This window comes from Macaca fascicularis, chromosome X, assembly GCF_037993035.2.
Source record: "Macaca fascicularis isolate 582-1 chromosome X, T2T-MFA8v1.1".
NCBI lineage: Eukaryota > Metazoa > Chordata > Mammalia > Primates > Cercopithecidae > Macaca > Macaca fascicularis.
This window is the reverse complement of record NC_088395.1, coordinates 15,955,195-15,982,369: the sequence shown is the minus strand read 5'-3', so window position 1 is coordinate 15,982,369 and position 27,175 is coordinate 15,955,195. Positions and strand designations below refer to the sequence as shown.

General features: G+C 40.2%; 1 protein-coding gene and 1 long non-coding RNA gene across 17 annotated transcripts in view; one reads left to right on the top strand and one right to left on the bottom strand.

The window, feature by feature from the left end:
- Positions 1 to 27,175, top strand: part of LOC123570825 (uncharacterized) — a 497,461-nt gene that overhangs the window by 404,807 nt on the left and 65,479 nt on the right. For 3 of the 13 annotated variants that reach the window (XR_012429830.1, XR_012429828.1, XR_012429837.1), the window contains one exon: positions 5,071 to 6,284. The exons of 2 other annotated variants lie outside the window; for them this stretch is intronic. This is a non-coding gene — a long non-coding RNA (uncharacterized lncRNA). Of the gene's footprint in view, positions 1 to 5,070; positions 13,559 to 27,175 lie in introns of those variants that run through there. 8 more of the 13 variants (XR_010584286.1, XR_010584288.1, XR_012429835.1 and 5 more) reach the window with 7 other exon arrangements.
- The window catches only part of LOC123571157 (gastrin-releasing peptide receptor), a 296,422-nt gene continuing 278,972 nt past the window's right edge, over positions 9,726 to 27,175 (bottom strand). For 3 of the 4 annotated variants that reach the window (XM_074029064.1, XM_074029063.1, XM_074029065.1), the window contains 2 exons: positions 12,540 to 12,891; positions 9,870 to 10,939 (listed from right to left, as the gene is read on the bottom strand). In XM_074029064.1, coding sequence (XP_073885165.1) covers positions 10,550 to 10,939; positions 12,540 to 12,869 — 720 coding nt within the window. In that variant the 5' untranslated portion in view covers positions 12,870 to 12,891 and the 3' untranslated portion in view covers positions 9,870 to 10,549. Of the gene's footprint in view, positions 10,940 to 12,539; positions 12,892 to 27,175 lie in introns of all 4 variants that reach the window. The other variant, XM_005593048.5, reaches the window with a different exon arrangement.

The window sequence follows — 27,175 nt, the reverse complement described above, 5'->3', positions numbered from 1 at the left end:
GTAAATTGGTTCAACCATTGTGGAAGACAGTGTGGTGATTCCTCAAAGATCTAGAGGCAGAAATACCATTTTACCTGGCATTCCCATTACTGGGTATATGCCCAAAGGAATATAAATCACTCTATTATAAAGATACATGCACTCACATGTTCATTGCAGCACTATTCGCAATAGCAAAGACATGGATTCAACCTAAATGCCCATCAATGATAGACTGGATAAAGAAAATGTGGTATAGATACACCATGGAATACTATGCAGTCATAAAAAGGAATGAGATCATGTCCTTTGCAGGGACATGGATGGAGTTGGAAGCTGTTATCCTCAGCAAACTAATATAGGAACAGAAAACCAAACATGACATGTTCTCACTTGTGAGTGGGAGCTGAATGATGAGAACACATGGGCACGTTATGGGGAACAACACACACTGGGGCCTGTTGAGGGGATGTAGGGAGGGAGAGCATCAGGAAGAATAGCCAATGAATTCTTGGCTTAATACCTAGGTGATGGGATGATATGTGCAGCAAACCACCATGGCACACTTTTACCTATGTAACAAACCTGCACATCCTGCACATGTACCCTGGAACTTAAAAGTTGAAGGAAAAAAAAGAAATTCATTTGTTTTTGTGTTGAACATGAATTTAGTCCATATTCAAGGGACAGGAGTCCTGCTTTTATGTCATTTTCTTGACAAGATGTTAGCTTATCTCTTTTGTATTAGACTCATTGCTTATCAATGTTGAGCCCAATGAACGGGAATGGTCTCTGCCTGTTGTGTTACAACATAGTCCTGCATGGATTTGCCTTCCCTCTAGTGGAAGTGACTGATGAATCTGCTCACCTTATCCACATCTTCTCCAAGTCACTAAGTTTTCATTTCTTCAAACTCCTATGACTGTGTGGAGATACAAATCATAGCACTTTTCTTTAACTTCCTTATTTGTGAAATGAGGAGGTGTGTCTGGGCATTCTCTGCAGTGGCTTCCAACTCCAATAATTCATGCTTTTAAGAGAATATGAAATTCTCTATATTACAGTGTTTGTATTAATAAAGCTTTCTTTTCTGACGTGGTAGGCAGCATGCTTACAAAGAGAGAATCCAGGCTTTCTTTTTTTTTTTTTTTTCAAGATGGAGTCTCGCTCTGTCACCCAGGCTGGAGTGCAGTGGCGTGATCTCGGCTCACTGCAACTTCCGCCCCTCCAGGTTTAAGCAGTTCTCTGCCTCAGCCTCTGGAGTAGCTGGGATTACAGGCGCGTGCCACCACGCCCAGCTAATTTTTTGTATTTTTAATAGAGACAGGGTTTCACCATCTTGGCCAGGCTGGTCTTGAACTCCTGACCTTGTGATCAACCCACCTCTGCCTCCCAAAGTGCTGGGATTACAGGCTTGAACCACCGAGCCCAGCTGAATCCAGGCTTTCTAACAGTAAAAAGTCATCTGGACTTTGGATAGAGTGTTGAGCAATTAACCTTGACCAACCTTAATTGTCAATTTGGCCTTTTATGGCTTGAATATCTCAAAGATTTTTGTCTACTTATCTTCCCATCTAATCCAGGAAAACTAGAGATACAGGGTCTACGTCAGACACAGTTGTGAATGATCTCCTTTATCTATTTGAAGCATTGACACTTTCAGAAAGCATTTACAATTTAATCATGGGCTGTATATGCCACACTTCGAGAGGGTGGGGTACATGGCAGAAGTGGTAAGATATCTGGGAAACAGAGGGCTTTCTCCCAAGATGATTTCATGGTGGTGACTGCACGCTCAGGAGCTCCCTTGGCATGGCTGTCAGTGTGCCTCTCAAGGGGTTTTGTGACTGCATCTCATAGACATCTCTGGTGTTACCTCTTCTCACCTGGAGTACAGGGAACTTGGACAGCCCTAATTTGCATCCACTGTAGCTATGTCATTCCTTTGTCATCAGCTTATTTTGTTCACAGCTTTGAGATTGTGGTATTTCTCGTGCTGCCTTATGTTTGCTGTTGAGTATTTTAAATATTCCCAGAGACTTGATCACTGGCTTAGTCATTGGGCAGACTTCAAATAAGTGGAATTGGTGACAAAGGGAGAAAGAATTTGCTTCCTGACAACTGATCCTGCAGGAATGGATAAATGAACTAAATGCCAACTCTCCTCACTGTCTCTGGAAAGCTAACTTTATAATCAAGTACTCTTTCTTCACAATAAGCAGAATCCAAGATGGAAAGAAAAGTAGGCTTCAGGTAGGCAGTAGGCTAAACATCTGGAACTTTCAGCTAGACTTCCTCACTTTGATTTATAATTTGTACAAGCTTTCCTGCTCTCTGATGCCTACGATTATCCCAGGAAACAGACACTCCCAAACTTTAGTGTTCAAGTCCTCAAGAGAGCAATTTAGAATAACTGTCAGTATTATAAAAGCATATGCTCTTCGTTTCTGCAGTTCTACATTTAAGAATTTTTCCTACAGCAACACTTGCTCATGCATGAAATTGTGTATGTTATTCATTGCAAGCTGGTTGATAATAGCCAAATATTGGAAACAACCTGAAAGTTCATCAACGGGGGACTAGGTAAATAAATTAGGGGCTACTATGCAGGTGTAAGAAATAATCAGGAAGTGCTTTATACAATAGTTCCCCCTTATCTGTGGAGGATAATGTTCCAAGACCCCCAGTGGATGCCTGAAACCACAAATAGTACTGAGCCCTATAGATACTATCTTTGTTTCCTAAACATACATATTTATGATGTTTAATTTATAAATTAGGAAAGGTAGCAAAATAACAACAAAAACTAACAAGAAAATCAAACAATTATAACAACATACTGTAGTAAAAGTTATGTGAATGTGGTCTTTTTCTCTTAAAATATCTTATTGTACTGTACTTACCTTTTTTTGGACTGCAGTTGTCTGTGGGTAGCTGACATGGCAGAAAGTGAAACTGTGGATAAGGGGAGACTACTGTTTACTGATATGGAAAGATCTCTAAGATATGGTATTTAGTGAAGTAAACAGGGGGCAAACAATGTAGATGCTACCATTTCTGTAAAACGGTGGTGGGCTTCAGGAAAACACAGATTTGTATTTATTTGCATGTGTGTCAAAAGTGTCCAGTAGTATATACAAGTAAGAAACTAATAACAGCATAACAATGGTCACTCCTTGGAAGGGTTTGGTAATGGGTGCAAAAACTGTACAGAGGGGACAATGGTAGCTGAGTAAGTTTTCACTGGATTCCTTTCTAGGCTTTTGGTTTTGGACCATGAGAATGGCTTACATATTCAAAAGGTAAATACATATTTTAAAAATTTAATGAAACACCACACACCCAGCCTAAACACTGACATTGTTCCAGGTCAATAGAGGGTTGGGGAATCTGCATTTTGCAACAAGCAGCCTGGCCGATTCTGATGTAGACGGTCCAAGGAACCAAGGAACTGTGGGACACATAGCCACAGACTACATTCATGCAACAACTATTTTTTATTGAACGTTGGATACATGTATCTGTCCATTTCACAAATTATGCTTTATTATATTAAAGAATAAACCTCATTTCTTCTACAACTTGAACATCCAGCTTACTATACACGGGATTTGACTTAATGTCATACAGACCACTGACAACGTGATAGAAGCATTGGAAGCATTTCTTGAAAAAGAACAATTCCACTCAAAGCACACTTTATAGATAGAGTTTTACATGGTCACAGAGTTAAGTTTGCACATTTAAAGGGAGCTGAATCATTCATATTACTATTGTGCATTTCTTATAAATAATTCATTTGTTCAAGGAGTCCAGGCAAAGCTAAGCCATGACATTATTTACACTAAGTACCACACCTGGAACTTGTTCTGAGTTATTTAACACAGAGTACATTTTTCAATGCAATAAATATTTACAGTTAATAGTAGCAAGTACAATTATAATTTATGAAATATGAGTCTAATATTTAAAACAAAACATAAAATTACATTAAAGAAGTTTGTGCCATTTATTTTTACAACTCACCAAATTGACTGTTTTATGAATTTTATTACCCAAAACCCTACCGACTTAAATGCAAGAAATGTCATGTTTGAATCAGTAAAGCCCAGATTGCAGAAAAAAAAAACTTTTTAGAAGATAATGAGTTTTACTTTCTTAATGTTGTGCATGTATTATTCATGTTATTAGCTAAAATGGAAGCAAAGTGATGAAAATCTGGATTCACAATATGCTCAAATTATATAGTGTACCTTCAACATTGAAGTTCTGAGTTATGCCAACATTTTTAAGCTTGTCTGGGAGTTAATGAGGCCTTGAATGTATGAGGTTTTACTGTCCGTTAAAATGATTCTTTTAAAATGTCATAAAATTATGTGAGTCCTTTCATGTCATTATATGACTCTGTGAGTGAATTTTAAATTTGGGGGAAAAAGGCAAATAATCTTATCTTCTAGAAATGTGAGTTCAGAGAGGGCAGAGAGACAGTGGTGTCTGTACTTAGAACAGGGCACCTAGGGCTAGGCACTCAGATACCTAAGTCCATATCTGAGTTTCTTATCTGTCCCCTTAGTCCAGGATATGCTTTTCTGTTAGAGGCTATTTATGTAGCCTGGGTCCCCAGACTCCAGGAAACCAACCATTGTCATATCTTACTCTATTTTGGGGAAAGTGGGGGCGTAGGTGGTTCTACCTCTACCTGACACTTTTTCTCCAACGAATTCTGATTCAGAGAAGGATGGCTAGATTCGCTGTTCTCATTTGGGTCTTCTCTCTAACTTGGTCCTCAGCAAGTTTTTTCTCTCAGACACAGAACCAGGTGGGAAATTCTTCCCAGGGCTTCCAGTTGCAACTGAATTGTGTCTCTGAGTAGGGGAGAAGGAGGATGCAAACAACTGACGTAAGGGACTTTCCTACTCACCCACTTTGTGCTGCATTTCAGCCTCTGCCCTCAACAATGCCTTAAACTGTGTGCCTCAATGCTCTTTGCATACATTCTTTGACGCTATCATTAGTTCAGGTCTCTGGACAAAACCTAGACTAGGGAGTGGAGTTTTCTACTAAGTACTGTGAACTTAATTTTTCACACAGGTGGGATTTGGGAAGCAATGCTAAGCAGTGGAATGGACATTGACATAGAGAGATCAGCTCCACACTTATACTCTGCAACTCCACTTCCCCATGTGACTTGAGGATCAGTAAGTAATCTCCCTGCCACGGCTTCATGTGTCCAGCACTGGACTTGGCACATTGTCATGTTTGGTGAAGATGAGCCCCTTCCTTTCCAACACTTACAGAGCCACAGCACTCCATTCAGGTTTTGGTCAAATTTGATGTGTTTCTTGGCCAGTGTCTTTGCTCCCAAGAATCTCACCCTTCTTTGTCTTAGCCTTCCATTTCATTGCGGCCTTGAATGTTGTGCCCACCAATATGTCTCTCCTGGGGCAGCCAACAATGACCCTGTCCACTCCCTTGTGCCAAATTAAACAGGTTCACTTTGGGGACAAGAGAATATTCTGTAAAGTGGGGAAGTGGTGATCAGCACTGCTCTTCAATATCACTGAATAGCCCATGGGAATGAAGTACAGTTAGTTCACCTCGAAACAATATGAAATCAGATTAAGCTGAACCAGATTAAATTGCCTTTTTGTAGTTCAAAAATGGCCCAGTCTTAACAGTTTCATGTTTCAGCCTCATAGTTCCATGGGCCTTTTAATGTAATGGTAGATGGTCACATTTCCACAGTAAAGGATGTAAAAGCAGCTCTTTGGCCAGCAGGGAAGGCTTGGATGAAATGAGGTAATGAGTATAAAAGCACTTTATAGACCATGAACACTAGGTAAATGCAAAGTTTTTAAAAAATTAGTCATGGACATGATTCCACAGTAATATTCTAACCCAGGGGTCCTTAAATTTAACATATGTGCAACATTGAAGCTTTTTAAAAATTTAGATAAATTCTACTGAATGAATTTCTAATGTGAAGTCACATAAGAGAAAAGTCTGTTCTCAGTGTGTTATTTGTTGATTGCTCTGAATATATTCAGCTGTACTTAAGGCTTGGCCCCCTGCAACCTAACAAAGGGTGTCTCTGAAGGCCAAAGTTACAGTAAGAGATTGTGAGATAGTGAAATTGTTGTGTGTTTGGGAAGTGTGTGTCTGGGTGTGGGCTAGGAGAAATGACCATCCAGATAAAGAATAAAGTAGAGCTTGGTAAGCCTTGGTTTCATTGAACAGTGTGCACAAAACCTAGGCCCATGAAAGCCTAGGCCCAAGAAAGATTCTTTAATCCCTTTGTTTTCAGCTGTTAATCCATTTCATGAAAATATAGCCAAAAATTAGACAAATGTACAAAAGGTGCTCCATCCCCCCAGAAACCCAGAGGTAATTCTAAGCTACTCTCTAACAATAGCTACCTCCTGTTGTGGATGTGAAGAGCACAAATGGTAAGAAAATTTGCACCCTTCCCATCTCACCATGATGCAAGTGGATGGCTCTTCCTTCAGCTCCCATACAGTCAGCTTCCCAGGGCGATGGTTTCTAGCTGGCTTCCAGGAACAGTGACTTAGCCACCTTTTAGTCCACAGATGATGCCATTCAATGTGTACTCCCCAAACAAAGTTAATTTCTATGACCAGAAGCTACTTGATGCATGAAGACACTCTGAAACCAATAACCAACTGCTACTTTTGACATAAATGAAGACTTTACAATGCAAGGATGCTCATGTGCTATCGTCAAGTTCGTTTATTTCTGTTCAGTGTTCATTTTCATAACAAGATGAGCTTGGTTCATCTGCAGCAGCCCCTAAACAGTTTATTTACCTAAGGGTTCTCCATCCTTCCAGATGAAACCAAATTCTTTGTGGACAAAGAGGGAAATCCAGAGCTTGTTAATGAGGCAGAAGGCAGGTTCAGTGCGAGAGTGAAGGCAGTCCAAAAACCAGGGTTCAGCCATCCACATTTATGGAGAGTCATCAAATCAACAACAGGGAGGGGCCCTGTCTTCACTAAGCAGGGAGTATCATCTTGCTAAAGAATATCACTCCCAATAGCAGCTGCACCTTCCCTGCCAGCAGCAGCCGTTGGTGGGAAGACTGCTTTGTTTATTGCTTAATCTATCACTGTTGAGCTGCCTGCCTCAGGGAGGCTCAATTTAAGATAGATTGAAAGGTAGTGTCTGTCAATTGAATAAACACAGATGGTTTTCCACAGCAAAAATTGATTTTTTTTTCTTGCCAAAGACATAAGTGCTAAACGTGATTATCTTTGGAAGCCAGGCGTGAAATGTCTCAGCTCCAGCCCCTGCCACACTCTGCTTTGGCAGAGAAGTGATACACGTGGGGACTTGGGTCTCTCTCACGTAATTTTAGGTTCTTGAGGTGGAATAAAATAATAAAATTTTGACTTCCCTAGAGAAGGGCCCAACTATGTCCTTCCTGGTAAGAAGGTCTAAATCAATCCATTAGTTGATTCACAAAATTGTTTTACCAGTCCTTGGTCACTGGCTGGCAAAGGCCTCCTTCAATCCTTTCATTTAAGAGTCTCAAAGAAGTAGTAAGATTCGGCTGGGCACGGTGCCTGTAATCCCAGCACTTTGGGAAGCCAAGGCAGGCGGATCACCTGAAGTCAGGAGTTCGAGACCAGCCTGACCAACATGGAGAAACCCCGTCTCTACTAAAAAAATACAAAATTAGCCGGACATGGTGGCGCATGCCTGAAATCCCAGCTACTCAGGAGGCTGAGGCAGGAGACTCCCTTGAACCCATAAGGTGGAGGTTGCAGTGAGCCCAGATAGTGCCATTGCACTCCAGTCTGGGCAACAAGAGCGAAACTCCATCTCAAAAAAAAAAAAAAAAAAAGGTAATAAGATTCGCCTAAGGACACACAGCTACACCTAGACCTCCATCTCCTCACTCTTTGTCCAGAAGCTAGGAAGGAGACCACACACAATCTATGCCATGATGTTAACTGAAGGAGACATGAAGATGAGCTCTACTCCCAAAATGTCCCTGGAAGCAGGTGGATCAGAGATGCCTGAACAAGTTATGCTAGGTATTCAAAAGGCTATACATGTTAGCAACTAACTAAGTGTAGAGTCATTTATAATCAAGGGTTTTGAAGAAAGCCAAGGGCAAATTGTGGAACACTAGTTCAAGATAATAGATGCATGGAGGTTGAAGAAGGGAGAATAGGAAGAGTACCCTTTGTATAATGAGAAGACTCAGCAATATGTTTTCTTATGTCTCTTTCGGCTCTAACTCCAAAACATAGCAAGCTTGCGGAACATCATTCATGCAAAGTATTCCAAGGGGCCCCTTGAAGCAACAGAATGGTCTGTCTCCTTTCATACCACTAATGTGAACACGAATATAGAATAGTGGTTGAAGGACTTCCAAAGAGTTGTTGCAAGGGTAGCAGAAGTGAGGCTACTGTGACTAAGTGGGCTACAGAAATGCTGCAGAGACAGAACTGGAGACGATGAAGAGACTCAGAATTTTAGCGATAGACAAGACCTTAGCACTGTCTTCTCAGTCTAGCGATGAAAACATGAGTCTAGACAAGTGAAATTGATAGCCAGAGTGGTATAGCTAGAGGCAGAGTTGGACTGTCAAGCTAGAAATCTTGATTCTTTAAGCTGTACTATCTGTCTTGTTTTCAAACTGTTCTATGTAATTATGGACTACCAGGAAAGCAGGTGTGTATAATACAAAAGAGCACGTAGCAAGCAGAATTGAAGAAGTTTCACCCCGTCTTGGTCCTAACTCCTAAAGCTCAAATAGACAGTGGGCACTTCTTCATATCAAGAATCTTTTCATATGTGCCATGTGAAAATGAGAGCCAACTGTTTGTGTCTCATCTGGATAGAGAAAACCTAAATTAAAATTGTCTTAGGATTTTAATGTGTAAGGGCACATTTGTAAAATTTGAATTTATTTGAAAGTGGGTTAATATGTTTGCAACCTGTCAAAATTGCCCTCTCTTTGAGTGAAGAAAAACTTCATTCAGGGTTTCTAAAGTAAGGGAATCAAATCTTTTTAAAGCCAACTACATTCACTTAGAAAAAGAAAAATATTTCAGCCAAGTCTTTTTCTGCACATGGGCTCTTTCATAAATACTCTTCTTAAGTAGAAACAAGTCTGTAGCTGTTTTTCAATCAGTTCTTAAAGACCCCTGTGACTTTCTTATACATATTCAGACAAAAAATACTTGTTACTGAAATTTTATTCACTTCCTCCCACAAACGTTAGCAGAAGCATACACTAAATATAAACGTGTTCCTATTTCTACTCAGATACAATCCCTTCTTTCTTTTTATTTTATTTTTTATTATTTATTTATTTATTTTTGAGACTGAGTCTCACTCTGTTGCCCAGGCTGGAGTGCAGTGGCGCTATCTCAGCTCACTGCAAGCTCTGCCTCCCGGGTTCATGCCATTCTCTTGCCTCAGCCTCCTGAGTAGCTGGGACTACAGGTGGCCCGCCACCACGCCCGGCTATTTTTTGTATTTTTAGTAGAGACAGGGTTTCACCATGTTAGCCAGGATGGTCTCGATCTCCTGACCTCGTGATCTGCTCAATCCCTTCCTTCTTAGCGTGAAACTACTGATTCAGTATAGCAGTCAAAGACAAATCTAAGTAAAATACACTTGACTCAAAACCTATGTATCAAGAATAAATACTGTACTTTATGCATTTATAGATATTTGATTAATTAATAGCATGATTAATTTTTTTCCTAAAAGTATTTCTCTTCTAGGGTGGAATGGCACCCTGGATGATTAAAACTGTAGCAGCAAACAAGACCTCCATCAAGTAAGAATTCAGAGTGTGAAATATCACACATAGCCACACGTGGATCTTTATATATTTGTCAATGTGTTTGGTTGTATTTTTGCTTTAAAAGTATGTATTTAGCATTTCTCCTAGGTCCTCAGTAACATCTTTTTTTAAAAAATAAATGCTTAGAGAATTGTTTTATATTAAGCTAGCTTCCATTGTTAGCAACTTGGAGAGTGTCCCTCATACATGGAGCTCTTTCACAGGATTGACTTTTCATATTAGGAGTGCAAATGAAAGTTATTCCTTGGTTTATATATTACAGATATTCCTGAAAACAAAGTCAAGTCATATTTCTAAAGTACTAGCGTCGGCTTAAAGAAATGACAAGGTGAAGTCTTTCACAAAGTAAGAATTCAATGTATGATTGAATTCTCTGCTATATAAATCTGGTTGTTCATACAGTTTCTATGACATAATTGGTCACAACCGTTTAACAGGGCTTGATGCTTAAAAAATAATTTTCTACTTGTTCCCTTTTCTAAAAAGGGAAGGTTTGCTTCACATCAGAAGAAACGTTCACAAGTTGAAATGAAAAACTTAAGACTTGATGGCTTCTTTCGAAATACAATGGTGATCCATCACTTGGGTCTCCCCACCCCTACCCCCACCTACACCACTCACGAGCATTCTGAAGGGTCTTTGGAGGGCACAGACACAACAATGGATGCAAGGGTTCCTGTCTAGCCATAAAGCAAAACCATCCTTCAGGGCGCGAAGTCAAGGGTCAATCTAGACATACCGCTCGTGACAGATGTTTCCATTGATGAGGCTAAAGGTGGCCACGGAGGGGTTGGTGCTCTTGAGGGAGGTCATGCAGGTTGTACTCCTTCCAGTGCTGTGAGACCGGATGATCAGACCAGGCTGGCAACAGAGGAGCTGAGTGTTGAACTGTTTCCTGAAACTCTTGCTCAGCAGATAGAGGGCAAAGGGGTTCACGCAGGAGTTGGTGAAGGCCAGGAGGCGGGCACAGATGCTGGTGACAAAGTGGAGCATGGAGGTGTCCACCTCAGAGTAGTGGTAGGAGCGGTACAGGTAAATGACGTGATTGGGGAGCCAGCAGAAGGCAAACAGGCCCACAAACACCAGCACTGTCTTGGCAAGTCGCTTCCGGGATTCAATCTAAGGAGAGAGTCACATGGAGAGAGAAAGAAGAAGCAAGGGACAGTGTCAGAAGAATGCAGAGAGACAAAGATTCAGGCAGAGAAAGAGACAGGGAAAAACAATTAGGGCAATAGATAAATTCACAAAGCCACAGAAAAAGAGTTCAATAGGAGAGGGCAAGAGAGAATCCAGTAAAATGAGAGAAAGGCAACAGAAACAGACAGAAAAGGAAAAAAAAAAAAAAGAGTCAGAAACACAGAAATGAATGAGCCAGGAAGCAGAAACCCATGAGGAAGAATAGAGTTAGAACACACCACTGAGAACAGATCTTTAAACAAAGTTGATTACATATTTGACTGGATTGCAACATGAAATTCTAATAAGTGCCCCCTTTTTCCTCAGGAGAGCATTGGTGCAGTTTATCAGCCCTATGACTTCATGTCTTTCTTTTCTCCACAGTTAATAATTTTTTATTCCCTCTGATGCTCAAAAAGAGCAGCCAGCTTTGTTCTTCTTCATTGGCTAAACCAAGATAACTCTCTATTATGATTTTAAAATCTTGAGTTATCTCTGGACTATAGTCTATAGAAAGGGACTGTGGCAAAGAGGGATGGGCATCTCCTTTTTCTCCCAACTCCATCCACTACCTCAATGGGAAACATGTTTCTCCATAAAGAGTTTGGGGTACAATGGATGTTGGCTAATGAGAGGTTTTTCAAGTAGGAAGGTAGTTTCATTGGAAATTGCCACTCTTCCCCCACAATTGAGACAAATACATAAGTAATGAACTTTAAAGGGTAAGGTCTTTAAGTGAGTCAGCTGTTCACTGAAATGGAGTGGGGAGTGTTTCTGCTTTTCCATCATAGATGCTACATGATCTACACCTGGGCTAGAAGGCAAGCCCTGACAAAGAGGAGGAAGCCAGAGCCCTTGCTTTCTACCATTTGTTTGTACCTCAAGGATGACATTATGGGGTGTTATAGGGAATAAGAGAGAGAGTCTAATCATATGGAGGGCATCTTGCATGCTGGGCACTATAGGCCTTACATATACTCTCTCTTGTAATCTTCCAATAGTTCTACAATGTAGGGATTATAAGCCTATTTGATAGGTAAGAAAACTAAGTCCCAGAGAGGCTGAGTACATCATGAAGCTTGGACTTGAGCCCAAATCAGTGTGAGCCCATCCTAATCAAACTACTTCTTTTTCTTCAACTGACCTCACTTTCCAGCCTCCTCTGCTTTGTCTCCATGTGGTAATCCTCTTTCTAGGCAAACAATGTGACTGGAGTTTAAAGAAGTCACATCCCATGAGCCTCAAAGCTTTATTTATTTATTTTTAAAATACAACTCTTTTTCAGATTATTTCTCAAAAAGAAACCCACACTGGAAATCTTTCAGGTTCACAACACCTCCCTAGCTTAGGTCTTTAACAGGAGAGTAAGATTATAAAGAACACCTTGGGTTTCCATGGCCAGGCGTTTCCATTTAGCATCTGGCCGCACATCACCCACCTTATCTAATTGCAGATTCAAGTGTCATGGCTTGTCAGTGGGGTCCAAAAGAAATGCAAGGAATTATATCCCCAAGGAGGAAATGAATCAATCCTAAGCACCTACCTGCTTCTTGACATGTATATTCCCTTCCACGGGAAGATTGTAAGCACTCTGGATCAGATTTTTAGCAATGAAGTAGTAGTAAACAGAGATGATTGACAGTGGGATGACGTAGAAGACCAGAAAGGAAGCCATGGAGTGGATTTTGGGGTGAAGCTCATTAGAGTGTGGGTATGGGGCACAGCTAATGAAGGTCTGGTTGGTGCTTTCCTCATGGAAGGGATGGAGGTCAGAAAACACAGCCTCTGGAATGGCCAGCAGCATGGAGATGATCCAGATAAAGGCAGCTTTGAGGCAGATCTTCATCAGGGCATGAGAGGCCTGGATATCCATTGGCCGGACAATGGCTTTGTATCTAGGGCAGGAAAGAAGGATCTCCATCAGTTGCATAATATTATTCTGAATACCAGAGCCAGGACTAAGTTGAGGCAAGCGAGACACCCAGGGTACAATATTTAAGGAGGTGCTCACTTTCAGGTCCTGAGGGTGCCGATATTGAGCTCTATGACCCTAAGAGTGAGTGCCTCCTTAAATTTTGTACTCCAAATAACCACTTGCCTCACTCTAAACTAGCCCTGAAGGATGCCTTCTCCTCTCTCCAGAAGTACCATTCCGCTTATATTCTCTTTTCATGTTAATTTAATTTTTAAAAATTAATATAAATTGTATATATTTACTGTATATATACACAACATGATGTTTTAAAATATGTATACATTGTGGAATGACTAGATTGAGCTGATTAACATATACATTACCTCACATACTTATCTTTTAAAAATGAGAACAGTTAAAATCTACTCTTAGCAATTTTCGAGTGTGCAATACATTGTTATTAACTATAGTCACCATTTTGTACAATTCACACTCTCTCTTGATTTTAAGAATACCTCTTAGAAAAGCTGAAATTCCCTTTGTTTTTCTTCTTAAATCATATAAATTAATAACAAGGCATGTTGTTGCTTAAAGGACACAGAGACAAGGAGGCTGGTTTTTTTTTTGTTTGTTTTTTTTTTTTTTTTTTTTTTGCAAAACCTTCATTTTGAGTATTCAGATCCACTTCAGGGAACCTTAAGTCATTGAGTATTTTAAATATTCCTCTTTTCTTTTTTTTCAAAGTATGCATAATAAATGGTCCCCTGAAAAAGTAATACCCAGGAGAATCCCTGTAATTTTCACATTGATTTTTCCCTTGCCTTCCTAATCTCGACTTTATCTTCTCTTGAAGTATTTAGGTTCTTCCTGGTTTGTGAGCTATTTGTGCCCATGTCTTGGGTTGAGTATTCTGGGAAGCAGACACTGAGATGAAGTAGGAAATGAAAGTTTTATTGAGGAGCAGTACCTGTGAAAGGAAAAAGGGGAGGAAGTAGGATAGGAAGAGGGAGCTTGTCAGGTCTATACCAGCGAGGATGACTAAACATCTTGGTTTGCCTGGAAATTTTCCAGTTTTAGCATGGCAAATCCCACATCCTGGGAAATCTCTCAGTCCAAGCAAACTGGGATAGCTGGTCATTCTACGCCAGCCCAACAGGAAGCTTAGGAGCAAAGATTACCCAATGGGGAAGTCCTGCTTTGGGTGGAAATTGCCAGGCCCATGTATAATCACCTTGCTTAGTCATTGCATGGGGTCACCCCAAGAAGAATGTGATCTCAGTTACTACCTGGCTCAGTCACTGGGCAGGAATCACTCAAGAGAACATGACCACAGCTTGAAAGCTGAAGTGGGCCCTGAAAGAACAGGTAGTTGGAGGTTTCAGCTAACCGCAACCCCCGCAGCTGGGCAAGTCTCTTCTTCAAGGGAGGTCTGAGCAGCACATCTCCATGTCTGCACACTCCCCATACGGTCTCTAGCACAGTGGGCGACAAGACAAGGGCATAGTTATCTTGTGTACACCTGTCTGAGAACCCACTAGAGCATGAGCCTTTGGTGGGCAAAGAGTATGTCTTTTTCCATCTTGAAATCTGCCAGCACTGTGATTTGCACGCTCCACACAAGTTTGTTCAATTGAACATGAGCTACTATAATGTGGAAGTTGATATGAGTTGAGACCAACTACATGCGAGGGTGTTTATTGCTGAAAATGCTGTGTTTAAACTGGGTTCTACCTATGATACTCTTTTATATCATGGACTTCAGGGAAGGGGAATACTTATTTCCACTTGTTTTCATGTTGATTAGGCCTCCATTGGTTTACCACTCTTGGCTGCACCCTGACTCCTCACTTACTTTCCTCCTCCTACCAGGGAAGGGGGAATGAATTATTCGGTGGCGAGTTTGGGAAAAAGAACCTGGCTTGTGCATTGGGCTCAGGGAGGACTATGGTTGTTTAATCGGCCCTGTCTAGAGGAATGGCAAGTGTAATATAGAAGATGAGAGAGTGTCTGCAAGTTCATTATTGCTATAGACCTGAGTTACATTCTCCAAACTGCTTTATCAGACATAGATGCAACTATTTTTTATCATAGTCTCTCTGATTTCTTTATCTGGCTTTCTGTTCTCAAATTAGGTAAGGAAGAGAGGGCTATAATTTATTAGACACCTCAAACCCCAAAATTCCAGGACAGTACTACAGTCCTGCTTCAATGTACCTGTGTTTGCTTTATTTTTAAACAAATACAAATAAAAATTTAAAAGAAAGTTCTGGCCGGGCGCGGTGGCTCACGCCTGTAATCCCAGCACTTTGGGAGGCCGAGACGGGCGGATCACGAGGTCAGGAGATCGAGACCATCCTGGCTAACACGGTGAAACCCCATCTCTACTAAAAAATACAAAAAACTAGCCGGGCGAGGTGGCGGGCGCCTGTAGTCCCAGCTACTCGGGAGGCTGAGGCAGGAGAATGGCGTGAACCCGGGAGGCGGAGCTTGCAGTGAGCTGAGATCCGGCCACCGCACTCCAGCCTGGGTGACAGAGTGAGACTCCGTCTCAAAAAAAAAAAAAATAAAATAAAAAAATAAAAGAAAGTTCTATTTTCTTCTAATATCTTCTTTATTCATTAGCCATTTTAAACATTTTCCTAGCTTAGAATGTAGGCAAGAAATTGGATCTTTAATTAAAGGTATGTGAACATCTTCAGCCAAAGATGCCTATGGCTAAAGATATCCCTAATACATTTGTTAGAAATAAAATGATAACTAAGACTTCTGTCTGCATTTTCTGGCAGATAGTAGTCATAATTACCACTAACTCTCTGAGTAAAGGTGATTCACTTAGTCAGAAACCAGAGTAAATGGCTTACTTCCTTCTCTTTTAGGAATCTTGTCTTCCTAGATGCAAAATACCCTGGGAACTATGCTCTTTTAAATTCACAACCTTTAAAATATAAAACATTAATAGTTTTACCAGAAAATTCATTTGAATCTAAATCTAATTAAGCCTCTAGACTTATGTGCCAGTCTTCAGGAAATAGTGATAGAAGAACCTGCTAAATGATGCTATAAGGATACAATCAGCCAAATTCTGAATTGGAAAATCCAGGAATAATTACCCCTTTCTTTTCAACAAATATATGGCATAGAAAATGAGGGAGAATGGTTATAGACTGAAATGTATAAGACATATCAACCAAATGCAATGTGTAGACTCCTTTTGGGTTTTGAATCAAACCAAACAATGATAAAAAGATATTTGTGAAATCAATATTGAAGAAAATCAAATATAAATGTATTTTTGGTGATATCAAGGAATTATTTTGAATGTATTGAGTGTGATAACGGTATTGTGGCTGTGTGTTTCTTAAAAGACCTTGTTTATAAAAGACACATGCTAAAATATTTACCAGTGAAATAATATAACATCTAGTATTTGCTTTAAAGTATTGACATATTCATATATCACTTGTGCAATTAAAAGTAAGTTAAAATGCATTGCAAACAATTTTCTGTTATCGTATGTTCCGAACATAGCAAATAAATGAAAGAAATCCCATTTACTAAGCTCTTGCCTTTTTCCAAGCAGAGAATAGAATCTATATTATCTCATTTATATTCCAGACAGCTCCAATAGGTAGACATTATTATCTCCATTCTGCAGATGGGAAATTGAAGCTCAGTTTAAGAGGTGGTAGAGTCAACATTCAATTTAGAACCAATGTTTTTTAGAACCCATAGTTCTTTCAGAAGAGAGCTTTGGGTAAATTTTTCCTAGAGGGAGAGAAATAGACCAGATGTTTCTCAAATGTATATAGAACATACAAAATGTTTCCTGCAAGTCTAATGGTTCTGTATAGCATGAAGCATATCAGTCTATATCCTATTCTGGCCTAGATTGCTCTGCCCAGAGCTCCCAATGCAGGGAGACACCACTGGGTAGTTCCTGTTTAGGAGAGATGGCTGGTTGGATTGGAGTGGATACCCGATCTAAACCAGTCAATGAACTGCCTGGCTAGCTACTAAAGAGTTTCTCTTTCTCTTTCTCTTAAACATTTAAACAGAAAAATAGAGAGAATATAGTTAGTAATAGATGCTGGAAATACAAGATTTTGATGTCAAGGAAAAGATCAGGGCAGCTGTATTTAAACATGTAGAAGATGAATAAGCTGAGTAAAGGGACTGAGAGAAAAAGAATGAAGCAGACATAAGAGGAGAAGCTGAGATAATGTGGCCCTAAGTCGTATAGAGGGTATGGTTTCTGGCTTATGTACTAGTTTTGAATGTACAAGAGATCTCCTGTTATAATTTTACAATACTACCATCCCCTTTTTACTTGAGTTAGTTTGAGTGGCTTCTGTTCTTTGCCAACAAAAGAGCCTTATCTAAAACAATTAGATGTGATAACCCTTTAAAGTTATCACCAGACTTAGTTCCAAGATCATTTTGCATAGATCATTCCCCATTTGCTACCCTCTGAAAGAACAAGCTGTCAACTTTCCATTGTACTCAAGAGATAGACTAGTCTATGCCTCATTCCTAAATTTTCCATTACTTTCCTGTTTCCCTCCTTCTGTCATGCCCAATTCGAGATTCTTGATTCATTTAAATCCAATCCTTCCAAATTTCAGTTTAAGTATCATCTTGATGAAGCTTGTGCTGACCAATCTAGGCCTTAATAGTTCCCATTCTTTCTCCCAACCTGTCTGACTTTTATGACAAGATTATCAACTCCTCTCATTTTCTGCTTATTATGCACTATCTTGAATTGTTTGCTAGTTTTCTGTGGGTATGTCTTTTCCTTCTTTTTTTATGTTTAATTTTTGTAGGTACGTGGTAGGAATATATACTTATGGGGTACATGAGATGTTTTGGTACAAGCATGCCATGCATAATAATCACATCCTGTAGCATGGGGTATCCATCCTCTCAAGCATTTATCCTTGGTGTTAAAAGCAATCCAATTAAACTCTTTAGTTATTTTAAAATGTACAATTAAGTTATTATTGACTACAGTCATCCTGTTGTGCTGACAAATAGTAGGTTTTATTCATTCTTTCTAACTACTTTTTGTACCGATTAACCACCACTGCCTCCCCCCATCCCACTACCCTTCCCAGCCTCTGGTGGCCATCCTTCTACTCTCCATGTCCGTAATTCAATTGTTTTGATTTTTAGATCTCCCAAATAAGTGAGAGCATGCAATGTTTGTCTTTCTGTGTCTGACTTATTTCACTTAACATAATGATCTTCAGTTCCATCCATGTTGTTGCAAATGACAGGATGTCATTCTTTTTATGGCTGAATAGTACTCCACTGTGTATATGTACCACATTTTCTTTATCCAATCATCTGCTGATAGACATTTAGTGTGCTTCCTAATCTTGGCTATTGTGAACAGTGCTGCAACAAACATGGGAGTGCAGATATCTCTTAGATATACTGATTTCCAGGCCGGGCGCGGTGGCTCAAGCCTGTAATCCCAGCACTTTGGGAGGCCGAGACGGGCGGATCACGAGGTCGGGAGATCGAGACCATCCTGGCTAACACGGTGAAACCCCGTCTCTACTAAAAACTACAAAAAAACTAGCCGGGCGAGGTGGCGGGCGCCTGTAGTCCCAACTACTCGGGAGGCTGAGGCAGGAGAATGGCGTGAACCCGGGAGGCGGAGCTTGCAGTGAGCTGAGATCCGGCCACTGCACTCCAGCCTGGGCCACAGAGTGAGACTCCGTCTCAAAAAAAAAAAAAAAAAAAGATATACTGATTTCCTTTCTTTTGGATATATACCCAGCAGGATTGCTTGATCATATGTTAGCTCTGTTTTTAGCTTTTTGAGGAACCTCCAAACTGTTCATGGTGATTATACTATTTTACATTCTGTGGGTATGTCTTTTCTACCTGACTTTTTCTTAAGTGTCCTGAGGTCAGAAGCTTACATCCTCTCCTCTTCTCTTTTTCCTGTCTCCCTAAAAATGTTCCAGGTTCCTTGCTCTGCTAATCACTTATTTCAAAGTAGGGACTCGGCAAATACTTGCTAATTAGTTGATGAATAGTATGTGACTTGCCGATGTGTCTCTTATTTCCAACTTCTCACAAATGAGTGAGAGAAGTTTCCCTTTTACACATTAAGTCAGTAAAAATCATTCTTCAATAGACTGACAAATTTGCTCCTCTGACAATATGGGGCTCAAACAATTGTTTCCCACTTCTGAAAACATCTGTGCTTCATTTTTCTTATGCAAACATTGGAAAGGTCACAAAATGTTCTCTGTGGCAAGATTAATGTGTCAAAGAGATTCTTGGCAAGTAGAAGTAGCTGGCTCCCACACTCAGGGTTGGAAACCTTTGCCCACAGAAAGGTATGTCTTTTATTCAAATATGGGCAGTTTGTTTATTTTTAAGGATCCAGCATTTCAGCCCTTATTTGTCCATAATTACCTACGGAAGTCTGTAGGAATTGTTGCATTACAATATTTTTAAACCTCCACTTCAATCCTAATGTATACTATGTGGAGAATACTGAGGTAAAGAAGATAATTAAATGAACCAAATGGTCTCTAGGGTAACTGACACATTGCCTGCCTTAAAATTAGAATTCTACCTGATAAGATTTGACAAAACTATTAAACATCAACTTTATTTTCTCCTGAGAATAGCACCAAGAATTTTTCTGAACAACTGAGGCAATTATTAGCTGGCTTGTGTGATGATTATAACCCAGAGCAATGGAATCTTATCTCTCTGAGCTATTACTCCACAAATGGAGAACTTACTGGTCTTTGGTGCCCATCCAACTGTTATCTTTAAGTATGTAACAGATTGCAGTTATGCTTTTCTGTTTTCTCCAGGATAAATATCTCCAATGCTCCTTTTCACCTCTTCTTAATATACTCTAGTTTCCTCTGGGTGTCAATGCAGACCTAGGATCAAGAGATGTAGTTCCTAATGGTGATTCTACCAACTAGTTGTATGGTCTTGGATGAATCATAGACTTTGCACTTCAGTATTCTCATCCTTGAACAGGAGATAATTCTTTACTGACAGGGAGCTCATGGGGATATGTTAACAAAATAGCTAGAAAGAACCCTCCAGAAATTAGGTATTACATTCCCCATTACTTTAAGAACTGAGGTGCTACACTGAATGAACAAACAGAACTCATATCCCACTTCGCTATTCTACCCTCCGCAAGGGACTTGCAATTCTTAGCCTCAAGCTTTTGAGGAACCTATAAAGAAAGGAGTAAGGAGTCTTTGTGGTCATTTCAAGTAATATTGAAAACATCGATGAGGGAAGACTGGGGAGAAGTGGAGTAAAGTCACATCCTGTTAGAGAAGCTAAGGAAGAGTCAGAAGGTATTCCTCCAATAGGAACAAACAAAGGAAGGAGACCAGGGAGGTTCTAGAACTTTGGGTGGCTTGTTGCATTTGGGGAGTATTAATGTTTGGGGATCTTCATGTTGATTGTTTACTCCGGCATTCCTCCATCTTTTGGCTCCTTTTCTTCATTGCTTTAATTTGTGTGTGAGCACCAACTTCTTGGAAAACCTCTATGATTCAGAGAGACTGAAGAAGCTAAACTGGGGAAAAGAAATGTCTTGGGATTTGCTTTTGGCTCAACAGGGAGAGGTAAAGTGTTGGAGAGGGGTGAAACTCTAGTTTGTCCCACCAGGATGGGTAAAAAAGAGCAGTAATAGGGGGCAGGAGAGAACTTCTGTCCCTGCGTGGAGGGAACAAGCTTTCCGCTTTGGAGCTCACAGGACTGAGTGTGTGATTAACAGGGCGTGGAGGGGTGAAGAGCTCCAGCAAAAGGGCAATTAAATAAATAATTCCTCAACTTTTCTGCTGTCAGACATGGGCAGGAATGCCTGAGGGACCAAAAGAAAAAGAGCAGAATCACTGGGGAAGTCAGGGGATGGAAGGAGGGGAAGAGAAAAAAAGGAACAAGAGAAAAAGAAAGGAAATTGGAGGATAGGAGAGAAGGAGGCAAGGGAGAGGAGGAGAGGAGAGGAAAGGGGAGAAGACAGAAGAGATGGAGAAGAGAAGAAAAGAACAAAAGTTATATTCCATCTAGCAACACAAGTTGGGCCAGTTCCCTGCAGAAAACATTCATCTGGACCTTGTCAGTCTACTCTGATGCCCAAGAAGAAGCTGGAGTAAGGGTGGTGGGAGGTTGGAGGGGAAGTGGGGGCACTTAGGGAAGTATACCAACTCCCATTCTTTAAAAATCCTTTAAGAACAGAGCTTTAAGAAAGTAATAACAAATTGAACATACAACTACATTGTATGTATGTTAATGTATAAATTATATATATGTACTGCTGTACTAATATATTAGGTACAATTTCATTCTACGTTACCAGGAATTATTGTTAATTTCATTCGTTGTGATGGTGGCATTGGGTTGTGTAGAAGACTACCCTTGTTCTCAGGAAATATACACTGAAATACTTAGAGGTGAAAGGTGAGGATGTGTGCACCCTACTTTCCAAAGCTCAGCAAAACAAAACACAACAACATCCACACAGAAAGAAAGAGAGAAAAAAATCTAGAAAATGGTAATTGCTGAATGTGGGTGGGTATTGTACGAGAGTTCATAAACAAGTCAGGGAGAAAACATATGCTAAAATGTAGAATTTTTAAAAGATGAGCTAACAGAAAAATAAAATTTTAAAGACTACTTTAAATATTTTGTGTGAAATATTTTATCCTAGTTTATTGACAGTGAACCTTTTGCCATCAGAAAAGCTTATTGTAACTATGATGTGATTGAATGTGTCATATCTGATTAGAGCCTATACCAGGAATGAGGCAAGTGTCTTCTCTGTCATATTCATATTATTCTCTTAGGCTTGCAATTTTAATATCATCTACAATCTGTGGGGTTTGGTTTTGTTCTATTTTGTTTCAGCAGGAATATTTTTAAGCCACTTGCCCATCTGAGGAGGTTAGTTTAATTAAAACTAGATTATGCACAACACACATCAGTCGGCAATGCCTTCTCTTAAGCTAAAAGTGCAAAGAAGAGTAATGGTGTCCTATCTGAGCCTTCTAGATAGTGGGCCACTCACTCCTGCTGCCTGAGCCACACATGGTAAGGAATCCTGTGATGTGGGTGAGCCTCAATTTGGATACTACATATTACTCATGTTTAATTCATCCTTATATTAAAATAAAAATCAATATAAATAGAGGCTTTGGTACTTTCCTCCCTTACCTGTCAGATCAGGCCACATCTTTCCCGGAGCATGTGAAGTTCACTTTGGGGTTCATTGTCCCAGAAGACACTTTCCAGAAAATTTGGCTAAGGCCTCAAGGATTCTCTTCACCCCCATATACACGCCTTGCAGTTCCCTATGGCCTGAGGCCTAGAGTAGTGTCTGGGCTCTTTAAAATATTCAGAGGCCTCAGGGCCAGCAGGGTTCATCTGAGTGAGACCTTGATCTTAGAGCCAAGGTGAAAAATGGCACCAGTGAAGGACTAGAAACCAGAGGCTGGAACAAGGCTAGAGAAAGAGCTACTGACAGTGGGAAGGTACTGATCCTGGGATAGGAGGGATGTAGAAGCTTAGGGATAAAATGGAAAGAGAGATGCAATTAGTTGTTGGACATCTTATGGCACTTTCTCATAAGGAGTTGGGTAACTATTGACCCTTGGGCCAAAAATTAGTTTCAGCAGAGTGATCCAATTTCAGAGCTCAATGCTAACCCTGTAAGGGAGCCCATCAGAAGGGTATATGAAGGATGAAATACTACAGTTGCCAGTGGATATGTTTAAAATGACAAAGGAAAGTAGTAATCCATTTAATTTCAGTAGGTGTTCAAACATCCTGGCACACAGTGTTCATTCCTCAAAAATGTTAGGGACGAACATACATTTATAACTTGTTAAAATTTTATGAGCCAAAATGTTTGAAAAACATTTCGAAATCCCATTTACAAATTGTAGTTAGACAGAGCCTGCAATTACTCTACTGTGTAGCAAAGAAGCTACACAGAGAACGGGAAAAAACATCACAAAGACAAAGAAAAATCAACCGTGCTCTAGGTGGAAGGGATAATAGATTCAGGGTCATAAATTGCCTTTGTAAATTGTCATTCACCCCCAAACAGACCCCAAGGCAAGGATTTAGGTGCAAGTAATTATTTGGAAGAAGATGCCAGGAAGCACAGGGAGGTAGAAAAAACCAGTAAAGGGTACCACAATGGGCAACTGGGGCACATTCTTGCTGGGAATCCCCCGAGAGACCACTGTGCCACCAAAGGATGAGGTGGGTGGGGTGTTTACCCACCAACTCTCCTCTCTGGTTGAGAATTGTCTGTTGGTGGTAATTCTGGGGCACTTCAGCCTACCTCAAACCTTTCCTTGGCCAGAGATCACCCTTGGTCAGAGAAACACAGGAAGCCTAGGCCTGTAAGTGACTTCTGAGTTGTGCCAGGGGATATGGATACCACCGCTCTGTACATTTTTTCTCCTGATCCAGTCAATTTATCAAACACGTATATAGAAAATGAAATATCAGAGATAGTTTTCAGTTTTTAAATATATTTCAAATCATTAAGGATAAAAATAGAATTTCTAAATTATCATAATAAAATGCACTATCATTTTTTTTCCAAAATAAGAATCATTACAGCTCAAAAATACCATCATGGCATATGAGTCACTGTGTCTAATTATAAAAATTTTACAGCACTAGATTTAAATAAATGTTTGGGAAAGGTTTTTTTTTTTTTTTTTTTTTTTTTTTTTTGAGACGGAGTCTCGCTATGTACCCCAGGGTGGAGTGCAGTGGCCGGATCTCAGCTCACTGCAAGCTCCGCCTCCCGGGTTTTTACGCCATTCTCCTGCCTCAGCCTCCCGAGAGCCGGGACTACAGGCGCCCACCACCTCGCCCGGCTAGTTTTTTGTATTTTTTAGTAGAGACGGGGTTTCACCGTGTTAGCCAGGATGGTCTCGAACTCCTGACCTCGTGATCCGCCCGTCTCGGCCTCCCAAAGTGCTGGGATTACAGGCTTGAGCCACCGCGCCCGGCCGGGAAAGGTTTTATAAATGGTGAAATAGTGGCCCAGCTTTGTAGCTTACTGGGACCACTGGCCCAGGAGGTTGATCCTGGCAGTGTTGGGGAGGCATCTCCGTATGGTGCAGGAGTCCAAGATGGGGAGAGAGGGACTGGAGGGACTGGGAACCCTGCATTCTAGTCCCACTTCTATGTTTAACTATTTTTATGACAACATGTTGTCTCCGTTTCTTTTTATTTTTTGTTATTTAACAAAAACTTATGTAGTACTCACTGTGTGCCTAGCACAAAGTTCTCAACACTTTTCAAGAATTAGAGGAAGCTGGCCGGGTGCGGTGGCTCACGCCTATAATCTCAGCACTTTGGGAGGCCGAGACGGGCAGATCACGAGGTCAGGAGATCGAGACCACCCTGGCTAACACGGTGAAACCCCGTCTCTACTAAAAATACAAAAATTAGCCGGGTGCGTGGCGGACGCCTGTAGTCCCAGCTACACGGGAGGCTGAGGCAGGAGAATGGCGTGAACCCGGGAGGCGGAGCTTACAGTGAGTGGAGATCGCACCACTGCACTCCAGCCTGGGTGACAGAGCCAGACTCCATCCCAAAAAAAAAAAAAGAATTAGAGGAAGATTTTCCTCTATTCCTACATAATAATACTAGAAGATATGTATTACTATTGTCACCTTTTTTTTTTTTTTTAAACACATAAAGAAACGAAGGCACTGAGAGGTTAAGTAACTTGTCCACGGTCACACAGCTAGTAAGTGAAAGAGCTGGGGTTTAAACAGAGACCGTCCAGCTTCTGAGTCCATACTTTAAACCACAAGATTTTGATGCCTCCATTTTCTTCATGTGTGAAACAGAACTAAAGATACCGATCTTACTTACTATGATGAGGAGTTAAATGAGCTAAATTTTTCAAACGCACTTTGAAAAACAGCATTATTTAAATCAGGGGTGCCCAATCTTTTAGCTTCCCTGAGCCACACTGGAAGAAGAATTGTCTTGGGCTACATATAAAACACACTAATGATAGCTGATAAGTTAAAAAAAAAAAAATCTCATAATGTTTTAAGAAAGTTTACAGATTTGTGTTGGGCCATATTCAAAGCCGTCCTGGGCCGCAGGTGGTCCGCAGGCTGCGGGTTGGAAAAGTTTGATTTAATAAAAGGTTATTATTGTATTTCCTGAAAAGGAAAGAGAGTCCACTAGAATGTCAACTGGTCAAGATTTCTACGACAACCTCTTGGCTCCCTTATGAACATAAATAGCAGTCATGCTAATGGTGCACTCACTCTTTTGACTAGGAATTGTAACATGTCATAAAGAAGTCAACATATATTATTTAATTACAACATTACAAAAATTACAACAGTCCTATGATATGTTAAACATAGATGATCCTCTCCCCATTTTAAAGATCAGGAAACTGAAGCTTCTAAAGTGATTTGCCCAAAGTCACATACATAGCTGACAACTGGAAGAACCAGGGCTCAAACTCAGACATTTCTTCAAATTTAATGCTTTTGAATTTATCTCCACTATGAATAATAGTGATGTACTAAATGTGATCCCCCAAAATTAATAAATAAAACAAAAGAAAGCAAACAAAGGAAAATGACAAAAATAAGGGGACTTATTGCTTAACGGGCATAGAGCTTCAGTTTGGGAAGATGAAGAAAGTTCTGGAGATGAATGACAGTGATAGTTGCACAGCACTGTGAATGTCCTTACTGCCACTGAACTGTACACTAAAAAATGGTTAAAAGGACAAATTTTATTATGTATATTTTACCCCAATACAATTTTTAAAAGAAAAAAAACGAAACAGCAAGAAAAGAAGAAAGGGAAGAAAGATGAAATAGTTTTTAAGCTTGTTATCATGCAACTTCAGGGGTATCTTAAGAACTAACTGAAATAGTTGCTTTGAGTCAGCAAAAGTATCAACAAGTAAGGCAGTTAAGAGGCATTTAGCTATTTTGAAGGACGTTTTTCATTCAAAAAAAAGTATTATCAAACTACAAAGAGCTTATTGTAAAAACTTAGTAGAGAATTCTAAAAACAAACAAAAATCATCTGTAAGTTTTGCATGTCATGTTTTGATATATTTCCTTCCAATTTTTCCTTTTGTCTTTTGTACAGAATTGAGAGTATACAATTCTGTATCTTTTCTTAATGATCTATAGCATAAACATCTCCCAGTTTCACACAGATGCCCAAGACCCTGCTAGCCAACAGGCAGTGCCCTGCCCTTGCTTCTGGGCACCATGACTTTTCAAAGAACCCTGGTGCTCGCTAGAGGGCAACGTCCCTGCTTTCACAGGTTGTTCCTACAATTAGCTTCAGTGCAACACATCATGCTAAAATGACACAAAGCACCCCCTACTTGCCAAAAAGTAATACCTCTAGTATATACAAATCCAAATACAAAGCATATCTTAAGCAGCTACTTTTGCATGGTCCTGTACTAGGTACACAAGAGTTCAAACAAAGCATAAGCCCTGGACACTCAGTGACACTTTTGCTCTTTCCATTTTGGAAATTAAGAAGGTTGTTGTACCCTGAGTAACAGGAGTATCCGTTTCTGAAGAGTAGGGTCTAGGTCTTGTTCATTTTCTGCCTACTTTATTTATGAATTAAATAAATGACTAAAACTAAAAATCTAGAACTATTCATCCAATTTGTCTGGCCTATAATGTCTTCCTTTCAGATAAGGAAATGGGTTCAAGATGCTCAAGATAATCCATTCCTCCCCTGGCACGCTCCTAGTCACACACACTCCTCTCACGCCCTCTTACCCAAAATCACTGTGAATACCAACTTATTAGCCTTTTCCCAAGAGATCTCTAGAGCCAAAACACTTGATATTTCTCTCATCATTTCAAGACTAGAAAAATCACTGGGGGTAAACAAAGAAGTGATTCTCCCAAACTCAATTTCTCTTTTTGACAATTTTAAGGCAACTTGCTCACATGAGCCTATAATGAAAAGACCTTAGAGAAAGCAGCACTTTGCATGATGGAGAAACATTAAAAGGAGGTGGTGAGAAGCATCTGTTTACACCTTTACTTCCCCAGTGAACAATTTACAAGGCCCTGCCCTCATGTCCGCCACCCATGGAAATTGGAATCCAGCTAAACCTCCATTTAAAACCCTCTTATTTGTTTCATTTAAACAACTGTTAGCATCACACAGGACCCAGGTCACGCTGGAAAAAACACTTGGCTTAAAGACTTCGGCTTGATTCTCAATTT